Here is an 18,847-nt window from a genome sequence, read left to right as displayed (position 1 = left end):
TTATTTGTTACATACTTTAATTATAATTATTTGTTTGTATTATTTATTTGTTACATACTTTGATTATAATTTTTTGTTTGTATTATTTATTTGTTTCCTACTTTAATTATAATTATTTGTTTGTATTATTTATTTGTTACCTACTTTAATTATAATTATTTGTTTGTATTATTTATTTGTTACATACTTTGATTATAATTTTTTGTTTGTATTATTTATTTGTTTCCTACTTTAATTATAATTATTTGTTTGTATTATTTATTTGTTACCTACTTTAATTATAATTATTTGTTTGTATTATTTATTTGTTACACACTTTGATTATAATTTTTTGTTTGTATTATTTATTTGTTACCTACTTTAATTATTTTTTTTTTGTTTGTATTATTTATTTGTTACCTACTTTGATTATAATTATTTCTTCTCCCCCATTGTGTAGCTAATTCAAGCACAAACTTGGTATGGTGCCAAAACCAAAAGCAAAAATAAATCATTCAAAATGTGGGAATGTTGGATTATTGTCAAAGATTGTCCTAAATTCAGAGTTGTGTCTGTCGGTCCAGAAGTTGTCATGAACAGCACCCCGCTATACTCTACACCTGATAATGGCTTGCATGAAAATGATGCAGAAGAAGTACCCGAAACGCCCATCCCTGAACAAGCGTCGGGTTCGACCCGTTATCCAATTAGGCCTCAAGGTAAGAAGACTTTAAAGAGAAAAGGAAGTGCTTCCAAGCATGATTATGCAAAGTACATGGAAGAACTTACTCGCCATAGTGAATTGATTTTGGCGCGGGAAATGGCAAAATTTGAGGCTGATAAAGCTAGAGAGGAGGCAAAAGCTGCAGCTGTTGAGAGAGAATTTCAAGCTAATCAGAGAGAAAGAAAGCTACTTAGACAAGAAAGGGAACTGGTTAGAGAAGAAAGAATGGCTCGACGAGATCGTGAGATTATGAACACGCCTTTAGAATGGAAGTTTCCAAATTCTAAATATTTTTGGAAGTCGGAGAAAGAGGATGTGGTGCGTAGGAGGCGTGCAAGAGAAGCAAGAGCAAGAGGAGATGGTCCTAGCATGACAAGAGAAGATCATCCTAGCACCACAATTTGGTTAAGTGATGATGATTAGAGTACTTTTTGTAATCGGAGCCCATAGTTTTCCAATCACCTTGGGTTGTAATTTATAATTTATTGAATTGAGTATTTTATGTTGTTTTGAATTTATTGAATTTAGTACTTTATTTAAAGTGAGAATAAATTTATTTAATATGGTATTTATACTATAAGAGAATCTTTATTCAAATGACATAAACACACCAAATAATAAAAACCTCACTAAAATGAACTAAAATAAAACACACCAAATAAAATTACATAAACAAACCAAATAATAAAAACCTCACTAAAATGAACTAAAATAAAACACACCAAATAAAATTACATAAACACACCAAATAATAAAAACCTCACTAAATGAACTATAATAAAACACAACAAATAAAATTACATAAACATACCAAATAATAAAAAACACACTAAATGAACTTAATTATCTTCAGCTTGTTTCAATGCCCACTGGTGCTCTATCAAGTTATTTTGCCGGGCATTGTGCATGTTTGGCCTTTGAAATGTAGTATATCATTGAATGACCCTTTCATTGTAACGTCCATCCCTTTCTAATGGCTCATGTTGCACAGGCTCATCGGTGGCATCATGAGCACAATATATACGTGTTCTTGAATTGTTCATCGTGTCTGCCTCATATTCATCAATGGCTTCATAATCGTACTCATCTTCCACAATCATGTTGTGAAGAATGATGCACGTCATCATGATGGATCGAAGAGACTCTACATCAAACAATTTGGCAGCACTCCTGACGATCGCTTAGTGAGTTTGGAGGATACCGAAACAACGCTCCACATCCTTCCTGCACCTCTCTTAACATCTTGCAAAGTGTTTTTCCTTTGCACTTCGTGGACATGGCACTGTTTTGACAAATGTTGACCACCTTGGGTAAATGTCGTCAGCTAGGTAGTATGGCCCGTCGTACATACGTCCATTGACCTCATACGTGACTTTTGGTGCCTTTCCTTGCAGGACATCGTTGAACACTGGGGATTAGGCAAGGACGTTGAGGTCATTTTGGGCTCCCGGAACCCCCAAAAAGGCGTGCCAAATCCATGTATCAAAAGATGCCACTGCTTCCAAAATGATACTTTTTGCTCATTTTCTGTCTCCATAAGTGCCTTGCCATGCACTTGGACAATTTTCCACGTCCAATGCATACAATCAATGCTCCCAATCATCCCAGGAAAACCTTGCATCTCGGCCTTCTTCAAAAGTCTTTCCAAGTCCATGTGAGTAGGTTTCCGGAGGTACTTTGCGATGTAGATAGATTCGATTGCTCGGCAAAACCTCATCAGGGACTCAAGAATGGTTGATTTCCTTATCATCGCTATCTCATCCACTTGGTATGCTGCTCCATACGCAAGCATCCGCAGCGCAGCAGTAATTTTTTGCTCGGGAAGGAGACCCATAGCACCATAAGCATCATTCTTTTGCACAAAGTAAGAATCATGGTTGCAAACAGCAATCATGATTTTGTTGAACAAATGTCGTTCCATTCTAAAACGACGTCTGAAGTACGTATCAGGAAATACACTATTATGGACAAAATAATCATCCAACAACTCATCACCTCGTTGTTGCCTGCTTCTATCAAGGTTTCTGGAACGGGTGGGCTTGCATATATGAGCCACAGCTTGGATGACTTGACGAGAATGTGAGTCTCTGGCCATTCTTGCTTCATCATCTCTCCTTCTCCGCTCCTCATCCTCTTCCTTCTCATTTTGGGCTATATAGAGATTGAACATTCCTTCAGATTGGTTAAACAATTCTTCCTCTTCTTGATCGATTTCCCACATCATGCTTGAAGAAGAAGACATTGTAAGTAGAAACTATGAATAATGATACAGATTTTGATTTGGTGAAGAATGAAGCAGAAACTATGAATAATGATAAAGATATTGAGAAAATTGGTGTGAGATTTAAAAGGATGGATGATGGATTATATGGAGGATTCTGAAATGATTAGGTTGTAGATAGTGTCACGTGGCATGCCGTTATTCGTTAAAAATCTGATCGAAATCTATCATAAAAGATTCTGAAAAGTTAACGACACGTGGCACGACGACATTGGATAAAAATCTTATCGAAATCCATCACCAATAATTATCTTTTTGGATAATGACACGGGGCGCAATGAGAACGATTTAAAATCTGATCGAAATCTATTCTCAAAGATTCTGAAAAGATAACGACACATGGCACGATGACATTGGATAAAAATCTTATCGAAATCTATAGCCAATAATAGTCGTTTTTGGTAAATGACACGTGGCGCAACAAGAACGATTTAAAATATCTTATTCGAAATTACAAAAAAAATTATTTAGTATTATTTTGTAAAAAAAAAAATTTAATAAATATTTTATTGCCTATTGCCAGGGCTATTCAAGTGCAAGGGTGGAGATGCAAAAGGTAGTTATTATTCATTATGGCAGTTACTGTTCACAGGGTGGATTGAATAGTGGATTGCCTGGGGGGAGGGCTCCAAGGGTGGAGTTACTCTTAGCGTCAAAAATTCCAAAACCTGAAAAGTATAACGAAATGTCGACCGAAACGCCACCAAATTTCTGGGGCGACATGCCGGAGGAGGAGTACTACACCTCCTAAAGGGTGCGCAACACCAAATCCTTCTTCCAAATGCCCAACAGCCAGATCTCCACCCAGTCCTCCCTGCCCTTGGATCAAAAAGTGAAAGCCACCGTCTTCATGACCCACGACTATGGATCCGACACCGGCTTGCTCTTTCAGAAAATCTGCATCAACTACACCACTTGAGGCTACGACATCTTCGTCGTAGACCTCCTCGGCCACGGCCGGTCCGACGGCATCAGCTGCTACCTCGACGACATGGAAAAAGTCGCCGTTACTTCCTTCTCCTACTTCCTTCACGTCCGCCAGTCCGAACCCTACCTCTGTCTCCCTGCCTTCCTGTTCGGCGAGTCCCTGGATGGCTTAGCCACCATGCTCATGTACATCCAATCCCCTCCCGACATGTGGACGGGCTTAATCTTCTCCTCCCCGCTCTTCGTCAAATCGGAAAACATGAAGCCCAGCAAAGTCCACCTCTTTGGAATCGCCGGCACGTGGGTGATGCGAAAATTACTTAACACACAAATTAAACCCTCTTGTATCAATTGTAGTAAAGAATGTAAGTAGGGATCGTTCTGGACCGGGGATTATAAGGGCTTGCTAATAACCTCTAAACTGACTTAAAAACATATAAACAAAGTTAAAAACACTAAACTAGACTCAAAGAATTCAAAACAAACTTAAATAACTCAAAACTAGTTTAAAAGACTCAAAACAGTTTAAAACAATGAATTAGACTCTAAACTGACTCTAGGGATGGTTTTGGATGAAATTAGGTTCTAACTTGACTCAAGACACTTAAAAACACAAATCAACACAGATTTTGACTAATAAAACACTTTAAAGTAAATGGGGATTTGATTTTGACGAATTTGAAAACAAGACAAACAGATTGTAAGCTAAAAACAGATTTTGGACGAATTTGGGTAAACTATGGATGATGGGCTAGCTAGAGGGTTCTTCTCCACACATGACACACTTGCACATAAACCAATTTTCAGTTGTTCTTTCGATGAATCATGAAACTCAACACCCCAGGTTAATTAAGTCCGCTTAAATTAACCTTCAAGCTCTCCTTAAGTTATTGAATTGGATGGGGAAACGCATACAACAATTCAAGCATTCTTCAAAAGTCCTTTACGTGAACAACACAATAAAGATACAATCAAAGATCATTAAGCATTATGAAAACTATAAGTATTGACGAGGCATTCGTTACTATGATGAGCATGAAACTCTTGCCAAGAATTCATTTAACGCGATCGTTTATAAGCGACATCTACTACTTGTGAATATAAGTTTGTAACTATTGGGTGAAACTCCCTTATACTCTAGCATCATATTCATGCATGCAAACTAAGTGTGCACTCTTAATAAACATACACGAATAAGTTAACAATCAAGCAGCTAAACAAATTGAATTCACAACTTATGAAATCACAACTGAAGGTAATCAATTCATATTGCAAGTATGTTCATGGCTTTGAATTTCCCCTAGCTAAGGGGGGGTTTAGTTACTCATAATTGCAACAAAATCAGAAAATAACAAAGTAGATATTGAAAGCAAGAACGAAGTACACCTAAAACGCTCCAAAGTTTCAAGCTTGAAACGCCAAGGACCTTCGTTTTCACCACCTTGTTGCAGCACAAGTATCTAAGGATGTGTATGGATTTATGGAAAGGTTATGAATATATTTAGGTTGGATGGATGCCACGGCAAGGGGAAGGGAATGTATGGATTTATGTTTGATTTTTGGTTGGATGAGTGTCACGGCAAGGGAATGGAATTTTATATGTTTGTGGGATGTGGGTATATATGGATGAATGTAAGGTGCTCACGGCTAGGGAATTGGATTTTGATTATGGTGAAGGGTGGATGTATTTATAGGCTAGGGAGAAGAGTGTATAGAGTTGTAATGAGTGGATGTAATGGGTGTAGTGGGTGGATGAGTAGGTGTAGGTCGCGGCTAGGGAATGGAATAATAGCTGAATGTGTTTGTGAATGTGGGAATGTGGCTGCCCATGCCATGCCTTTCCTTTGCCCATGTGTGTGTGTTTCCTTTGCCCATGTGTGTGTGTTTCCTCTTACATTTGCATGTGCACACACATGCTCTTCACTATTTCAACCCAAAATCAACACATTTGCAAACACACATGCTGATTTTCAGCCTTCTAATCTTCAAAAACGTCCATCCTCATGTCTCCATGCTTGCACTATCCAATCTTGGCTAAAAAATGCTCCAAAATACACCAAAATGCACTTTCTTGCCAACTTTGTTATTAGGACCTACAAACACACGAAAATAGCTTAAAAATGCATAATTGACTAAGAATTAACAACATAAATGCACAAGAACAAGCTAACTAAGCCGCATAAATATGCTCCTATCAAATTCCCCCATACTTAGCTTTTGCTAGTCCTCGAGCAAAACAAAACAAACGAAACAAACAACATAAAACCTAGACCTTCCAACATTTGCCTCAGGGATTTTTAATAAAACATGACATGCCAAAGATCATCACTTACATAGATTTAAGCAATCCTTACCCTCGAGCATACTTAATCATAATCACCATCCACTAGTTCACATTTTATCAATTAAAACAACATTTTGAATGTAGTAACATGCCTTAGAGAATTCTCTCAATTCCTTACTAGATACTCTCTATTTTCACACACATTTTCTGACTACACACCCTACACTAGTTATATGTGAGAAGATTGATGTAAACATGAAAGACTAGTACTCACATATGTTACAACAAAGAAAGCAATTTCTGGAGTTAATAAGCATGTTTAAATATGATCTCATGAATGGTATGCTACTACTTAGATGCGAGAACCAATGACACCATATGCTCATACCAATTTTGAACTCCACAAATTGAAACGCACAACACTTAAGATTGAAGTCAAGGGTTGTAACAGGGTATGGGGGTAATGGCTAATAAAGAAAGGATAGGGGTAACAAATGTTCTTAAAGCGATAGTAAGCAAAACAATGAAATCGACACATGGAATTCACTTTAGAACGCAGAATCAACTTTTAAATACAAAGGGAAGATTCATACAACACTTAGGGCTGAATTCAATGTTTTTGGACCCTTTCTTCAACAAACAACACTTTAAAGCTCTTTTTCATAACTTTTCTTCTTTTCATTTTATTTTCCATGAATTTTTCTTTTTCTTTCCAACCCGTGTCTTATTAAGGACTTTGGCACACACACACAACAAGAATCACTTCCCCCACACTTGTTTTCTGCAATACATTAATAAAAAAGAATTCATTTTGAGTCATGCTTTACTAGGATTCAAGAACAAAGGTATGGATGGTCCTAATCTAGGCTAGGTGAGGACAGTGTGGGTTAACAAAGAACATAGGTTACACAAGGCTCAACGGGATTTGGCTTTGGTGGTGGTCACTACACAACTTCATCTTGAATATGTGTTATGCAAATCAGTAGTATGCTTTGAATGAAATGGGCATGAGTTCTAGCATTTGGAACTAAATGATGAAACGCCTTCTAAGTAGTAACCAAGCAAAGAATAATGAGATCATGCAACGACTTTAGAAAACAAGAATGCACAGATTATTAACTCTCCAAATAAACGTTTTAGGCTCAAGTCTCACAAGGTTGTAGCGTTAATTTGAGTTCCTTCTTTCAAGCATGTTACAAAACTGATTTTTCTTTTATGATTGCATGTGAATTCATAAATTTAAACCACAACCAAGCATACACCAAAGAGTAAATCAAATTTTCATCCATGTTTATAACTCTCTTTAACAGTCATGTAATTAAAAACCAAATCCTCATTATTGTGTTGGAAGGTACCCTAAGACAAAAACAAACACATAAAAACAACTCTTTATGGGTTTTTCAAAACAATTTTTCAAATTTTTATGAGATTTTCGAATTTTTATTTCAAAACACACTAAAACACTCCAAAACAGCTTAAAAACACTTAAAACAGCAAGGAACAACACTAGAAGTAATGGGTGATAAACTCCTACGAATTTCATGCAAAACAATGATTACCCCCCCCCACACTTAAATCAAACATTGTCCTCAATGTTTCAAGCATAAACTCACACAAAAACAAGCAAACAAACAAACAACGAATAAACATGACAAGTATACCAAAGTAAAAACCAGACAGAGTAGGGTTTAAGAACGCAAATCTGGTTTTGGAGATAGATGATCTTGTTGTCTTTCCACAACTTTGATCTCGAACTGGTTCGGAATTTTGAGCGAGAGTTCCTTGGTTTCAAATCAAACTCCTTCTGCTGGGTTGATTTGATTATGCAGTCGGCATTCTTCTCTGCTTATTTCTTCTGCATGGCAGGCAGACACGAGATAGAGGTAATGGTCTGTTTCTTTTTTCAATCTTTCCAAGTGCCCACCACTTGCTTTCTTTCTCCTTGTCCCTAGCTGATGATGAATTAGCACATTGTCTCCACATGCTTCGAGGTATCATTTTCATTTCCCTTATCTGTTCCCCAGGCATATGTGGTAGACGAAGAGGAAGCATAAAATGTTGAAGATGAGTACTCGAGAGTAGGGCTAGGTACGCAATCAATAAGGGGTTTCATGCAGTCGGTTCCAGATCGGAAGATTGATACCAAGTGCTGGCTGATTGCTCTTTTTCTTCTTGTCCCGCAGATGAAAACAACGACAAGGAGAAGGACAGGGAGAAAGCATGATATGAGATACTCTTGCTTTCAACCTTTATGATATGAAATACTTTTATTCTAGATGAGTTGTTTACAGAGGTACCCTAAGGAATAAGGAACACTGAGTGACTCGAGAGGCTTCGTTGGGAAGGCATTCTCGGAGATAAAGGAAGGTTATGTATGTCTGCCTTACTATGGAGGGTGAAGGTCGACATTTATAGGAAATAATAACCGGTACTATTCTTTCACTTTTGTCGGCAACCATTGGATGATTGAACAGTAAACTTCACGTGTTTTCTACTTTACCAGAAATCTTCGACAGATTGCCCATAATTTCCGCAAGGCTATGTGTGCATATGACAGATGCTGACACGTCTGGATAAAGCTGATGCCTCTTCGATATCTGGAATCGACGCTTCGACAAATTGCCTGTGATTTCCGCAAAGCTGAGTGTGTATGTGATAGGCGCTGACACATTTGGAAAAGCAGATGCCTCTCCGATTTCTGAGCTTGCCTCTTCGAGTTCTGAGCTCGCCTCTTCGAGTTTTGAGCTCCGTCGAGTGTAGAGGTTGCATGTGACAGGTGCGGACAAATCTGGAAAATAAGATTGGCCCGTGGTTTCTGAGCAGGCCTAGCTTTTGGGAAAGCTAGCGCTTCTTCGATTTTTGAATTGGCCTCTTCGATCTCTGAAATCCCGTCGAGTGCTAATTTTTATAGAGGCATGCAGTACGTTTCAAAGCACACTTGAATTTCTGCTTGTAGAAACTCCCTTCTTTCACTTCTACGATCTTCACTTGTCCGACCTCTTCTTTCTTCAACACCTTTGAAAATGTATGGCCCTTCCGACCGTCGTTTTAACTTGAACCTTGGTGAAGAGGCATCCATGCCTTCTCTAGACAACATATGGCGGCCATCCTTCATATCCCCTACTGGTTCTCTTATCGTTAGGGATTTGGTGATGAAGAATGATATGACCGCTGCGGTGGTGGCCCAGAACCTTGTCACTCCCAAAGATAACAGACTACTTTCCAAACGATCTGATGAGTTGGCTGTCAAGGATTCTCTGGCTCTCAGTGTGCAGTGTGCAGGTTCTATGTCCAATATGGCCCAATGTCTATTTGCTCGAACCCGTCAAGTTGAATCGTTGGTAGCTGAAGTGATGAGTCTCAAACAGGAGATTAGAGGGCTCAAGCATGAGAATAAACAGTTGCACAAGCTCGCACACAAACATGAAGAGGAAAATTGACCAGATGCAGGAATCTGATGGTCAGATTTTACTTGATCATCAGAGGTTTGTGGGTTTGTTCCAACAACATTTGCCTTTGTCTTATGGGGTTGTACCGTGTAATGAAGTTCCAAATGATCAACCTCTGATGCCTCCTCCTTCTGGGGCTCCGCCGACTGCTGAGACTTCTCCTAAGCAGCCTTTGTGAAGGCTTCCTCTTGTATTTTCTGCTTAATGTTCTTTTTTTCTTTTCATGAAAATGAATGTAAAAATACTTTGCATATTTGTCAATGTTTCAAAAATAAACTCACACCCAAAAATAATTAAACAACAAAAATAAAAATGACACTCATGGCAAAATAAAAATGCATAAAAGGGAAGGTTTTTAGAAACGCAAAACTGATTGTGAAGCGATTCAAAAATCTTCCTTATTTGAATACATGGGTTGCCTCCCAAGAAGCGCTTGCTTTAACATCTTCCAGCCGGACGATACCTCCATTTAAGCTTAAACATAGCCCACGACATGGAGGGGTACATTCTCCCCAACATGCTCCTCAAAGGCTTCATAATAGGGCTTCAAACGATGCCCATTCACGTTGAATTCTTGTTGCGTCTTCAAACTTTGTATTTGGACTGCACCATGAGGAAAAACATTAGTAATAACAAAATGACCAATCCATTTGGAACACAACTTACCCGGAAACAAACGAAGACTGGAATTGAGAGTAACACTTTCTGCCCTATAGAGAACGTCTTGCTACGAATCATCTTGTCACGGAATGCCTTCGTCTTCTCCTTGTAAATACGAGCATTCTCATAAGCTTCATTCCTAATTTCCTCAACCTTATTCAATTGAAGCTTTCTATGAAGACCGGCGGCATCAATGTCCATATTGAAAGTTTTGACGGCCCAATGTGCACGATGCTCTAACTCAACGGGGAAGATGACATGGTTTCCCATAGATAAACCGAAATGGTGACATCCCAATTGGTGTTTTGTAGGCAGTACGATACGCCCACAATGCATCATCTAAGCGTAAGCTCCAATCCTTCCTTGTTGGCCCAACAATCTTCTCTAGAATCTGTTTGATCTCTTGATTCGAAACCTCAGCTTGGCCATTTGTTTGAGGATGGTAAGGTGTAAAAACCTTATGGTTGACATTGTACTTCCTCAACAACGCCTCAATGGTCCGATTACAAAAGTGAGACCCTCCATCACTGATGATTACTCGTGGCATGCCAAACATTGCAAATATGTTAGTTCTAATGAAATCTGCAACCACTTTAGAATCATTAGTCCGGGTGGCTTTTGCTTCCACCCACTTTCACACATAATTAACTACAAGCAAAATATATATGAAACCATTCGAGGAAGGAAAGGGACCCATAAAATCAATACCCCAAACGTCAAAAATTTCAACATTGAGGATGGAAATCTGCGGCATTTGATCCCTTGCACTTATATTTCCTGTTCTTTGGCATTTATCACATGTTAAGCAAAAAGTTCTAGCATCCTTAAAGATACTAGGCCAATAGAACCCACATTGTAACACCTTAAGTGCTGTTCTTTGTGTGCCAAAGTGACCACCACATGCATATGTATGACAAAAGCTTAAAATGGAATGAAACTCAGAATCATGCACACATTGACGGACAATCTGATCAGGGCAATATTTCCACAAATATGGATCATCCCATACATAAAATCGTGCCTCATTTCTAAGCTTATCACGTTGGTGTCTAGTGAGAGTGCTTGGAATTCGTTTAGACACCAAAAAGTTAACCAAATCAGCATACCAAGGTTCACTTACCTTAATGGACATCAATTGTTCCTCAGGAAACGTTTCAGCAATGGGTAAGGACTCTTCATTATGCATCATACGGCTTAGGTGGTCAGCCACCACGTTTTCACTTCCCTTTTTATCTCGAATCTCAATGTCGAACTTTTGGAGAAACAATATCCATCGAATTAGCCTTGGCTTGGCCTCCTTCTTGCTGAGCAAATATTTTAAAGCTGCATGATCAGTGAAAACAATTACTTTAGTACTAATTAAATATGATCAAAATTTATCTAAAGCAAAGACAACGGCAATAAGTTCCTTTTCCGTTGTGGAATAGTTTAATTGGGCATCATTCAACGTCCGTGAAGCATAGTAGATAACATATGGCCTCTTATCCTTCCTTTGTCCTAAAACAGCCCCTAAAGCATAATCAGATGCGTCACACATAAGCTCAGAAGGAAGGCTCCAATCCGATGGAACAATAATAAGAGCCGTGGTCAGCAACTCATTGAGTTGTTTGAAGGATGTCGTGCACTCCTTATTGAAGTCAAACGCCACATCTTTTTGAAGGAGACGGCAAATAGGTTGGGAAACCTTTGAGAAATCTTTTATAAATCTTTGATAGAAACCTGCATGTCCAAGAAAAGAACGAACCTCTCTAACCGAAGTAGGAGAGGGTAAGTGACGTACAAGATCGATCTTTGATTTATCAACCTCCATTCCTTTTTCAGAGATGATATGTCCTAAAACTATGCCTTGTTTAACCATGAAATGACATTTTTCCCAATTGAGAACAAGGTTAATTTCAACACATCGTTTTAAGATCAAACTGAGATTATGCAAACAACCATCAAATGAATCACCAAAAACGCTAAAATCATCCATAAAAACTTCAATAATTTTCTCAACATAATCAGAAAATATGCTCATCATGCATCTTTGAAATGTGGCAGGTGCATTACATAAACCAAATGGCATGTGATGATAAGCAAATGTACCAAATGGGCATGTGAAAGTGGTTTTTTCTTGGTCATCGGGTGTTATGACAATTTGATTATAACCAGAATAACCATCAAGAAAACAATAGAAAGCATAACCCGTTAACCTCTCAAGCATTTGATCAATGAACGGCAAAGGGAAGTGGTCCTTCCTAGTGGTGGCGTTTAGCTTCTTGTAATTGATACACACCCTTCAACCTGCTTGGATTCGAGTAGGCACAAGCTCATTTTCGGCATTTGTCACCACAGTTACTCCGGATTTCTTTGGGATACATTGAACGGGCAAAACCCAACGACTATCGGAAATAAGATAGATCACTCCACAATATAAAAGCTTAATTATTTCCTTCTTCACAACTTCCATCATCGGAGGGTTGCGTCGGTGTTGAGCCTCTCGAGATGTTTTAGACCCCTCTTCCAAAAGTATGCGATGCATGCAAGTGGTGGGACTGATTCCTTTTATGTCGGCCAATGTCCACCCAATTGCTGTTTTATACTCCCTTAGCACCCTTACCAACCTGTCCTCCTCTTATGCCGTGAGTGTGCTTGAGATGATGATGGGCAATGTCTCATCATCGCCCAAGAAAATGTACTTTAAATGGCTTGGCAATGGCTTAAGTTCAAGGGTAGATGGCTGCACAACTGAAGAAAGTAACTTATTAGCCAAAACTGAAATGGAAATTGGGTCCAAAAACTTCCCAGATTGTAATGGCAATGATTCGAGGGCAGCCACCATCTCCATCACGTCTTCATTAGAGGGTATGGCAAGGGAAAAATCATTCATGACGTGGGGGTGCATGGTCACTGCTTCATTGTTCTGAATGTCCATTTGTCGTGCAATGACCAATTCAAGTGCATCGTCATTCAATTGTTCAAAATGGTCCTGCGCCAAAGAAGCAAATACATCAATACAAAAACATAAGTGATCCTCACTAGGATACTTGATAAAATCAAAAAGATTGAAATTGATAAGTTCCCCATCAAATTTCATCGTCAAAGTTCCATTAAACACATCAATCTTAGTACGGTCAGTTTTCATGAATGGCCGTCCAAGGATGATGGGTAATGTAGGGGAGTGGTCCGACTCGTCCATTTCAAGCACGTAGAAATCCGCCGGAAAGATTAAGAGATTGACCTGCACTAAAACATCTTCCAAAACTTCCTTTGGATAAGCATTAGATCTATCGGCCAATTGTATAATCACACCATCCTTTTTCAATTTGCCTAAGTGCATAAATGCATAGATTGAATAAGGCATGACATTTATAGATGCACCTAAGTCTAACATGGCAGATTCAAAACGAGTATTCCCAATTACACAAGGAATGGTAAAACTCCTCGGATCCTTGCATTTAGTGGGCAGTTTACGCTGTAAAACAGTTGAGACATTTTCACTTACCTTGACAACCTCCTTGCTCGAAATTCTCTTCCTAGTTGTGCAAAGTTCTTTCAAAAACTTGGCATACCTTGGAACTTGCTTAATTGCATCCAAAAATGGTATATTGACTTGAACTTTTCTAAACGTTTCCAAAATATCCTTTTCAGCCTCCTCTTTCTTTGATTACATAAACCTACGAGGAAATGGTACATTTGGAGAAACAGCGTTAGAATTAATCAAAATTAGAACTTTCTTACCTTTGTTGGCCGAATTGGATGGTTTAAGAGCTTTTGGGGCATGCGGCAAAGATGTTTCCACCCTTGCCGTGGGGGTGCTTTGCTCCTCCTCTTCAATTATCAACTCTTCAACCTCGTTGGAACGTGAATTGGACGGTTGGGGATCAGATCCAACTTGTTTTCCACTTCACAAACTCATGGCTTTTGCATATTCGAATCCTCTCTTCGGGTTGACAACGGTCAAAGTAGGCAACTTACCTTGCTCTCTGAATTGTCCTACAAACTCTGCAATTTGCCCAATTTGCTTTTCCATTTGGTCCACCCTTTTGTCTTGGTTATGCATTGCTTTGGCTTGATTTTCTTGCCCCTAAGACAAATTGGTAAGTAACTTAAGAAGTGTGTCATTATCTAAAGATGTACCTGAGGTGTTTTGGGCAGGTTGTTGTGGGGCTTGTGTTGGTGCGTATTGCTTGGTATAGAAGCCCGGAGGTTGCTGCCTAAAGCCTCCTTGTTGTTGGGGTTGTTGGGGCTCCCTCCACTTGAAATTTGGATGGTTTCTCCAACCTGAATTGTACGTATTAGAATATGGATTGTTCCTTGGCTGGTTGTGGCCTTGAAATTCAATTGCATTGGCGCTTTCCCATCCACCATTTTCAATCAATTGAGCGCACTTTTCAGAGGCATGTCCTTGGATAGAACACACACCACATACACTTGGTTCTTTCATCCTCATTCCTTCGGCCATCTGAGACACAATGGAAGTAAGATTAGCTAACTGCGATTGAATGTCGGATGTGGAACTTACCTCATTCACTTGCTGCCGTGGGGTGTCCCTTTGACCAACGCCTTCATATTATTGAGCATTCAATGCTTGGTTAGCAATTAAGGTCTTGGCAGCCATGGGTGTTTTGTCTACCAAAGCTCCTCCCGCTGAGGCGTCTAGCATTTGGCGTTCAATTGGTAGAAGCCTTTCGTAGAAATATTGAAGAAGAAACCCCTCTTTCATCTGGTGTTATGGACATGAAGCAATAAGGGTTTTAAAACACTCATAGTAAGTGGGAAAGGATTCACCTTGGTTTTGTTGAATGCCACTAATCCTTTTGCGTAGTAGAATGACTCGAGAAGTTGGAAAAAACTTCTCCAAAAATGCCTGTTTCATACTTTCCCATGATGTGACAGTTCCGGGGGCTAGCTCATACAACCAATCTTTAACCTTTTCTAAGAGAGAAAAGGGAAAAGCCTTCATTTTCAAAATGCTCCCATCAACATTCACAGGGGTCATGCTTGAACAAACAACCTCGAAATCCTTCAAGTGTTTATTAGGATCTTCCATGGACATCCCGTGGAACTTAGGAATGTGATGCAACAAACTTGATTTCAATTCGAACTCGTCTATCTTCCCTAGGGAAACCAGGGGGTATTGGATGCATAGGGGAGCGGCATTGTCCAATCCCGAAGCGGAAAGCTCCTTGATTGTTCGATTGTCTGCTGCCATGTTGGGATCTTCCTCTTTTTCTTCAAGTGGATGTTCTTCAAACTCAGGTTCAGGAATAGGTGCGTTACGATCTTGCTGATTCCTATTCCTTCTCAAAGTCCTCTCAAAATCATCGTCAAAGTCCAAGATATGCTCACGAATCGGATGAGAACTCCGAGTCATAAACTAGTACCTAAAACAAGAAAACAAACAAGGTCAATAACTAACATAAAAACACACGAAAATAAACAAAAAAGAAATAACAAGGGATTAGCAATGCTAATCCCCGGCAACGACGCCAAAAATTTGATGCGAAAATTACTTAACACACAAATTAAACCCTCTTGTATCAATTGTAGTAAAGAATGTAAGTAGGGATCGTTCTGGACCGGAGATTAGGATGGCTTGCTAATAACCTCTAAACTGACTTAAAAACATATAAACAAAGTTAAAAACACTAAACTAACTCAAAGAATTCAAAAAAAAAAAACTCAAAGAACTCAAAAATAGTTTAAAAGACTCAAAACAGCTTTAAAACAATGAATTAGACTCTAAACTGACTCTAGGGATAGTTTTGGATGAAATTAGGTTCTAACTTGACTCAAGACACTTAAAAACACAATCAACACATATTTTGACGAATAAAACACTTTAAAGTAAAGGGGGACTTGATTTTGACGAATTTGAAAACAAGACAAACAGATTGTAAGCTAAAAACAGATTTTGGACGAATTTGGGTAAACTATGGATGGTGGGCTAGCTAGAGGGTTCTTCTCCACACATGACACACTTGCACATAAACCAATTTTCAGTTGTTCTTTCGATGAATCATGAAACTCAACACCCCAGGTTAATTAAGTCCACTTAAATTAACCTTCAAGCTCTCCTTAAGTTATTGAATTGGATGGGAAAGCGCATACAATAATTCAAGCATTCTTCAAAAATCCTTTACGTGAACAGCACAATAAAGATACAATCAAAGATCATTAAGTATTATGAAAACTATAAGTATTGACGAAGCATTCGTTACTATGATGAGCATGAAACTCTTGCCTAAAATTCATTTAACGCAATCGTTTATAAGCAACCTCCACTACTTGTGAATATAAGTTTGTAACTATTAGGTGAAACTCCCTTATACTCTAGCATCATATTCATGCATGCAAACTAATTGTGCACTCTTAATAAACATACATGAATAAGTTAACAATCAAGCAGCAACAAATTGAATTCACAACTTATGAAATCACAACTGAAGGTAATCAATTCATATTGCAAGTATGTTCATGGCTTTGAATTTCCCCTAGCTAAGGGGGGGTTTAGTTACTCATAATTGCAACAAAATCAGAAAATAACAAAGTAGATATTGAAAGCAAGAACGAAGTACACCTAAAACGCTCCAAAGTTTCAAGCTTGAAATGCCAAGGACCTTCATTTTCACCACCTTGTTGCAGCACAAGTATCTAAGGATGTGTATGGATTTATGGAAAGGTTATGAATATATTTAGGTTGGATGGATGCCACGGCAAGGGGAAGGGAATGTATGGATTTGTGTTTGATTTTTGGTTGGATGAGTGCCACGGCAAGGGAATGGAATTTTATGTGTTTGTGGGATGTGGGAATATATGGATGAATGTAAGGTGCTCATGGCTAGGGAATTGGATTTTGGTAAGGGTGGATGTATTTGTAGGCTAGGGAGATGAGTGTATGGAGTTGTAATGAGTGGATGTAATGGGTGTAGTGGGTGGATGAGTAGTTGTGGGTCACGGCTAGGGAATGGAATAATGGCTGAATGTGTTTGTGAATGTGGGAATGTGGCTGCCCATGCCGTGCCTTTCCTTTGCCCATGTGTGTATATTTCCTTTGCCCATGTGTGTATATTTCCTTTGCCCATGTGTGTGTGTTTCCTCTTACATTTGCACACACATGTTCTTCATCATTTCAGCCACCAATCCACCCATTTTCTGCCAATGCCAAGCTATCCATGTGTGTGTGTTTCCTTTTGCCCATTTGTGCGTGTTTCGTTTTACATTTGCACACACATGTTCTTCATCATTTCAACTACCAATCCACACCTTTTCTGCCCATGCCAAGCTGTCCATGTACTCATCATTTCCACTCCTTCATTCTTTATTTTCTGCTGCCCATGTGTGTGTGTTTCCTCTTACATTTGCACACACATGTTCTTCATCATTTCAGCCACCAATCCACCCATTTTCTGCCCATGCCAAGCTGTCCATGTGTGTGTGTTTCCTTTTGCCCATGTGCCGTGCAGTTTGCATGTGTGTGTATGCATGTTGTCTTTGCATGTGCACACACATGCTCTTCACCATTTCAGCCCAAAATCAACACATGTACATACACACATGCTGATTTCCAGCCTTCTAATCTTCAAAAACGTCTATCCTCATGTCTCCATCCTTGCACTATCCAATCTTGGCTAAAAAATGCTCCAAAATGCACTTTCTTGCCAACTTTGTTATTAGGACCTACAAACACACGAAAATAGCTTTAAAATGCATAATTGACTAAGAATTAACAACATAAATGCACAAGACCAAGCTAACTAAGCCGCATAAATATGCTCCTATCAGTGGGCGGCGATGCCGAACAACAACATGGTAGGGAAGGCGATCAAGGACCCTGCGAAGCTGAAGATCATAGCGTTGAATTCGAGGAGGTACACGGGCCCACCGAGGGTGGGGATAGTGAGGAAGACCACTAGGATGTGCAAGTACGTGCAGGACAATTTCTCGCGAGTGATGGCGCCGTTTTTGACAGTGCACGGGACGGCGGACGATGTGACGTGTCCGACGTCGTCGCAGCTGCTGTACGAGAAGGGATCGAGTCCGGACAAGACTTTGAAGATGTACGATGGATGTACCATTCGTTGATACAAGGGGAGGCGGACGAGAACGCTGAGATTGTATTGAGGGATATGCAAGAGTGGATTGACGAAAGAGTTGGGAGGTATGGTGGGCCCAATATTTGAATCAAAAGAACAATATCTTTCTTATCCTAAAATACACCTTATATATTGACACGATACGTATTTAGAGAAATGCTAAGAGGCTTTCTTAAAAGTGAGATTTTCTGTCACTGTATGTTTTTGGATAATAGTATAATATTAATACGAAAATATGAGGTGACAAAAAGTTGATGACCATTTTGAGTCTCCTTAGCATTTCAAATGTACTTTAATTATCAATTAAATAGCTAACTGATTTGATGGGAGATAACGAGTTTCAAACTCTTCAACAACAATATGTCATATGTACATTAATGGTCATTCCAACAAGACTGATTTTCCTGGTATGTACAAGTACAACGACTTGATTCGTAGTCAAAAGACTTATCGAATATGAAT

At 39.1% G+C, this 18,847-nt stretch overlaps 1 protein-coding gene across 1 annotated transcript; it reads left to right on the top strand.

Annotated features, from left to right (window-relative positions):
- The first annotated feature begins 499 nt into the window (after window positions 1-499).
- LOC114822465 (caffeoylshikimate esterase) lies at window positions 500-18,472 on the top strand. The gene is given in 4 exon segments (XM_029096835.2): window positions 500-913; window positions 3,508-4,215; window positions 18,075-18,357; window positions 18,360-18,472. Coding segments are annotated over 4 exon segments (1,518 nt in total).
- The last annotated feature ends 375 nt before the right edge of the window (window positions 18,473-18,847 follow it).

The sequence above is a fragment of the Malus domestica genome, chromosome 17 (assembly GCF_042453785.1).
Source record: "Malus domestica chromosome 17, GDT2T_hap1".
Taxonomy (NCBI): domain Eukaryota; kingdom Viridiplantae; phylum Streptophyta; class Magnoliopsida; order Rosales; family Rosaceae; genus Malus; species Malus domestica.
This window is presented reverse-complemented; position numbering and strand designations above follow the sequence as displayed.